The sequence below is a fragment of the Mirounga leonina genome, unplaced genomic scaffold, assembly GCF_011800145.1.
Source record: "Mirounga leonina isolate KUSES-001 unplaced genomic scaffold, KU_Mleo_1.0 Mir_104, whole genome shotgun sequence".
NCBI lineage: Eukaryota > Metazoa > Chordata > Mammalia > Carnivora > Phocidae > Mirounga > Mirounga leonina.
This window is the reverse complement of record NW_023270231.1, coordinates 16939139-16945138: the sequence shown is the minus strand read 5'-3', so window position 1 is coordinate 16945138 and position 6000 is coordinate 16939139. Positions and strand designations below refer to the sequence as shown.

Genomic DNA, 6000 nt, shown 5'->3' with positions numbered 1-6000 from the left:
ACGCTCCCCATTTTCACCTGAGAAATAAAGAGGCACTGAGTGGTAGGGACCTGGCCTGGGTCTACCCAGCTAGAAACTGGCAGATTCAGGTATATTCTGTAGGGATTCAATAAAGGGCTGGCTCCAAGGGGTCTTGACTTTCTGATCATCCTCACAGATCCTTTCCACATTTCTCAATTTTTCTCCTCTAGAATTAAATTCCATTCTGACTGTGATCCCAGCCTCCAGGCTAGTCAGCCTCAATCAAGTAGAAAGAAACACACATCAATACTTCTGAAAATCAGCCTTTTAATCTATTTGAGCCCAACGAGTGGGGAAAGAACTAAATCATTTTCCCCCCTTGAGATTGTTTATAAGAATAATGGGTCAGAGGTGTCTCTTCCATAGGAAACTGACATCCCCATGTCCTCAAGAGTTTGTTTTTGTTTTTTTTTAAAAGCATAAAAGTGGAATTTCAACTCATGTGCATGCCACACATTTCCCCACCCCACCCTGCCCACCCTCTACAGGTGCAGGTATTCACACACCAAAGAGACTCCTTTCGGTAACTGGGGAACAGAATATGGAAAAAAAAAAAAAAAATCCATCCAAGTGGCCACAGATACCAGAGATAACCAAATGCAGTTTACACTCACAACATCAGTCAACTCATATGCAGAAGGGGACACTTTTCTAATTGGAATCCAGAGCCAAAAATTACAAATGGCAGAGACTTGAGCTATCCATATAGATAATTTAAAAACATCCACTGGACACTCCCCTTAATTACAAAAGTATGCAAACAATCTTGATATAAATGGAAAACAGGCAGGCAGCTTTCTCCCTGGGACACGAGGGCATACCTAAAATTCCCTGGATGGAATCCAGGCCTGGACCATTGCTGCTCCCTTTCGGGACTAAAGGGGAAGGAAGAGGGTGAGCAGCAGGGGAGGGACCCAGCTTAGGAGCAAGTGGGGAGACCATGGAGCTGCCCTAGGGACCAGAAACATGTTGTGTTGGTGTGTGGCCCCTGATGGGGGAACTCAGTGGCGAGTGGGCCACTAGTGAGCTGCAGAGAAGTCTGAATGCTGTGCACCCCTCGGGAGCCTGGAAGATAGCTGTCCAAAGACAGGAGAAGGACTGCTCTGCTTTGCTTCCCCCACCGAAGGCCTTGGGACTGATGGCAACTGTGTGGGAGGCGGTGAGACGTGATTATTTTAGTGCTGTGGAGAAGGATGCTTTCTGTCTGGACCTAAGTGCACAAACCGCGTCTGGTGTTCAAAGGATGACTCCCCAGTTAAAACCAGAGCCTCCACCAAGAGATACTGTTGCCACGCAGCACAGGGGCTGAGGCACGTTGGTGGGGGGTTCAGAGAAACAAGGGGGAAGAGAGGAAGGGGAACTCGCCACCCGCCCAGTTTCCAAGGGGCAGACCTGAGTCCACTGCTGCTACCCAACAACCGGGCATCTGCTTCTCAGGAGAAAAAGAAACGGGTGGGGGTGAGGGACTTGAGCCCGGTCTCCGGGATGCGCGAGGAGGGATAGAGCAAAAGCGAGGGTTCGATCTACGGCGCCACATCTCAGGGGCTCGCCTGGGAAGTACCATCCTTTGTTGAAGGCGCCGAGTGGAGGCACCTTTGGGCAGTGTGACCCATAGCGGAGAGCCCTGGTCTGTGGGCTGGTTGCCCAGGGGAGAAACCAAGTGATTGGTGCCTCTAAATGGCGGGAGCTTCAGGATTGTCAAAGCCTGGCTGAGAGCTGGTCGACGTGGATCCTGGGCTGTTCCCCTAAGAAGGAAGGAACTGCAGCCCTTCCGGGCGTGGTCCCCGATATCCCCGAACGCACCCTGCCTGACTCTGGTCTTGGGGCTCCCCAGGAAAAGGGGCACCACAACTTCAGGCAGTGTAATTCACCTAAAATTAAAGATGGGGAAAAGAGGTAGCTGCAAAACCGTGAGCCACCCCCTACCACCCCGAACCCCCACTTTGGGACGCAGCCAGATCCTGGACCAGATAAGAGGGCAGGAGGAGACAGGGTGCTGGAAGCAGGGCTGGCGGTCTCCCTGGGTCCTCGGCCATTGGGCCGGGGGGGTTGTCAATGCATCTTGCCCAGCTGGATCTTCTTCCAGGCCTCCGAGGCTGTGAAGATACAGGAGTCCAGAATGCCGGCCACAGTGAAGGTCCCACCGATGATGGCACAGATCTGAAAGGGACGGTGGTCAGAGGTCAGTGCTAAATGGAGCGCCAGGTCAGACCCCTCCCAGATCACGAGACGATGAGCTGGGCAAGTACGGACACTCTAGCAGGGTCTGGAACATACGCAGCTCAAAAAAACCCCCACTTATTGGATGATGAATTTAATAATAATAAAAGTAATCATTATCAGCTCCTTTAAATCCCTTAATCACCTTCTGAATGAGGAAAGGGATTATTAGACCCATTTCATAGGTGAGGAAGCCAAGGTTTAGTTAGGTAAGTAAGTTCACACAGCAAATAGCAGAGCTGTGACTTAAACTCAGCTATGTCTTCACCCTCGAGGCTGTGGTTTTAACTTCCACTCTAAACTTACCAGATTTTTACAATCCTGTTTACAGATGAACAAATGGAGGTTCAGAAAGGCAGTGGCACTGGCCCAAGGTCACACAGCCAGGAAGTGGCAATCCTGGGACTTGAACCCAGATCAGACAGGTCCAGGCCTAGTGCTGCCCGTGACGGGGATCTGGGAGGGGCTGAATAGGCAGCACTGGCCTGGATGGACTGGAGTGAGAAATCTCTCACTCTCAGAAGCTTGCACTGTAGCAGGGGGATGGGTAGTAATCACATAATCATACCAACAAATGCAAAATTACAAGCAAGGCAAGCGCTACAGAGCACAGGGGGCCTATGGTGCTACCAGAAAGCTTATGTTAGGGCAGAGTTTCTTATGGCAGTATCTACTTTGGGGACCAGAAAATTCGTTGTCATGGGAGGGCCGTCCTGTGTGCCGGGGCATGTTGATTAGCAGCCTCTTGGGCCTCCACCCAGGAGGTGCCAGGAGTACCCTTTCCCTCCTGCCGTGACAACCAAAATGTCTCCAAATGCTGTCACATGTCCCCTGGAGGTGAAAACTGCCCCCTAGTGAAGAACTGCTGGAGTAGGGGGGATGATAAGGAATGTCACCTGCTGCATGTCTGTAGCTCATGACTTCCTACATGACGAAACAGAGCTCACATAGCACTTTCTCTGTGCCAGGCAGGGCTTGAGGATCCTCCTCCCTCCCGAATCCCCAGGCCAACCTTAGGAAGTCCTACTCTTATACATATGTGACAGCCAAGGAAACTGAGGCACAGAGACACTGAACCACTTGAATGATGCCACAGTCCTTGGTGGTCGAACCGAGAGTTCAAAACTCTGGAGTCTGTACTCTTAACACGACACTCTGCTGCTTCTCAAGCATGAAGCTTCGCCACCAAACTGAACGACTAACTTCGCTTTGAAGTTGTCGGGACTCCACTTGTGACATACCGAAGTCATGCTATGTTTTACTCAAAATTTTCTGGCCTACCTATCGGTTGCTTTCTGGTTCCATAAAAGAATCAAAGTATAGATGATGGCAGATCAAAGAAGTTCACAGAAGGTTTGAAGGCAACTTTAAATGTATTCTGCCTCTCGAGCACATACGTTATGCCGTCCACAAGAACCCCTACGACCTGTCACCCGTGTGCCATGCCTCAGTCATGCACCCGCGTGAGGCCCAGACAAGGAAATCACTTTTCCAAGGTCACACAGCAAGTGCGTGGCAGAGCGACGTCTGTCTGCCTCCAGGGCTCTCACTTCTTCCCCCCCATGCTACAGTGAAGGAGCACTTAGATGACCACAGGATGCAGAGGAAGCCCAGTTGAGCAGTCCCAGAGGGCTCCCGAGACCGCCCCGGAGGCACCACTGGGTGGCCGGCCAGCCGCTGACACTCGACCACTGGAGGACTCTGAGAGACGGCGGTGCCTTAATGGACCCTCTGGTGCCCAGCGGAGGAGGCCAGGAGACATAGCAGAGGTGAGAGGAAGTGCAAATCAAACCAGGGTTTATTTTTAAAATGATATTTCTATGAGATGAGCTAAGCAGAGGCCTGTGAGGCCCGCGACAGACAGAGCAGGGCTATACGGACGGGCTGTAAGTGAGGCAGCTGACATTCCAGTAATAACAGCCCCCCAGGGAGTGAAGAGGATGGGGGGCGCTGGGGGGATTATCCTGAAGTGTTCTCAGCAGGCAAGGCCTCTCCCTGGCAGCCTCAGAGCATGACGCAGGGGCACTTCTCAAGGACGATGACGGCAGGGGAGCTGGTTTATTTCGGCAAAGTGGATCAGATGATGGGAGATTTTACACCACAAAATGCTTTTAGAGCTTGGATCAGAGAAGAGGAAATTGTGACTTAAGTGCAATGGAGCAAAAGAAAAAAAACAACCCACATACAGACACGCACACCCCACCTCCTGTATCTATACACACACACACACACACACACACACTTTGGAATCCGAGCGTGCCTATGATTCACAAACACCTGGCGCCTAGTCTGAAGCCTCCGTTTCCTGGGCCGGCCAGGAGCCGGAGGAGACAACACATGCATTGAGGTACACAAGAAACACAGCTGCGGGGAAGCAGGGGCCCTGGGGCACGCAAGCCACTAAGCCACTGACCCCATCCGAGTGAGCTGCTGTCAGCCCAAGCCCAAGGAGGCCCTGTAGTGAGCTCCCATGTGCATCTCCAGATACTACCCAGCTCATCAGCACATCTCCCATTATCCGACATCTGTCGAAGGTGCTGGTCACTGGTCAAATGAGGGGGATTCCTGGCACATTCTGAGGTGGGGCGAGGCACCTCAAAAGCTGAAAGAAACCTAGCAGCCTGCTTGTTGCTGCTATGGCCCCCTGCTTTCATTATTTTGCCGTTAGCCTGCTCGGGCCTTCCTGACACACTCATAATCATAGGTGGTGACTGGTGTGAGGTGAAGCAGGGGTGATGAGGAGAGGGGTCCTGGGGTGCTCTCAGGCTGTAGTGCTCCCTGGATTCTGACATGTGGGGGGCCACAGAAACCTCCAACACCAGGAGGTGACCACATCTGGACTCTCTAAGGCAGTGCCTGTCATGGCCGCCTTGGGTCCTGAGAAGGCCACAGTTCCTACATCTGAGACACAGGGAAATACATGGAGCTACGAGACTGCACCAGGTGGGGTGTCTGTCTTTGGACGTAGGCTGTATACTGGTGATGGCAAGGTAACAGGCTTCACCACATCTGTAGAGCAGATCTCAAGAACAGACTAAGGCAAGGGCTGCTGAAAGGGAGGATGGTGGCCTGGCACCTCGCTGACCCATGGGGATGCGCCAACATGAATACAAATGAATAAAAGTGAAGATAAAGCCAATCATACACCTCCTCACTGGACGTGGCGCAGGGGGCCCTGAGCAGAGTGGTGAGTGAGTGGAGGTGAGTGCTGGGAGGTCTGCCCGGCAGAAAGGGCTCAGCCTTGGAAGCCGAGTCGTGGTTGTCACTCACTCACTTACTCTAGCCAGGGAGAGACTTTCTGGGTCTCAGTTTTTTTCATCTATGACATGGGGAAACCACCCCTACCCCTGCCAATTGTCCTACTGCAGGAAATGCCTCCGGAGCTCCCAGCACTGAGTAGGTGTTCAGTAAATGATACCTAATCTAATCTTGCAGTTGACCAGAAGGCTCTGACCTTGTTGCTAAGATCTGAGATGTTTCTAAGATCTGAGACCCACTCTAAGAAGAACAATGGGTAAAATACCACTTATTTCCCAGAGCCAGCCTCTGGGTCTCAATTTTCCTTTTTCTACCTGGCTCTTTTAGCTGAGAACAAGCCAATTCATAGAAAGACAGGACAGCAAAGTTGTCCTAGACACCACATGCAGATGCTTTGCAGCGGCCCAGGTCCCAAGCACTGCAAGGGCGCATTCGGGATAGCTGAGACCTCAACAGGTTATTTCCTCAGCTAAGTGCCAAGAAGTGTTTGTGATGAAGCAT

The 6000-nt window shown here is 51.8% G+C and overlaps 1 protein-coding gene across 4 annotated transcripts in view; it reads right to left on the bottom strand.

The window, feature by feature from the left end:
- Positions 1–268: 268 nt before the first annotated feature.
- ERGIC1 (endoplasmic reticulum-golgi intermediate compartment 1) overlaps positions 269–6000 on the bottom strand; it is a 104184-nt gene continuing 98452 nt past the window's right edge. For all 4 annotated transcript variants that reach the window (XM_035014378.1, XM_035014395.1, XM_035014388.1 and 1 more), the window contains one exon: positions 269–2181. In XM_035014378.1, coding sequence (XP_034870269.1) covers positions 2074–2181 — 108 coding nt within the window. In that variant the 3' untranslated portion in view covers positions 269–2073. The remainder of the gene's footprint in view (positions 2182–6000) is intronic.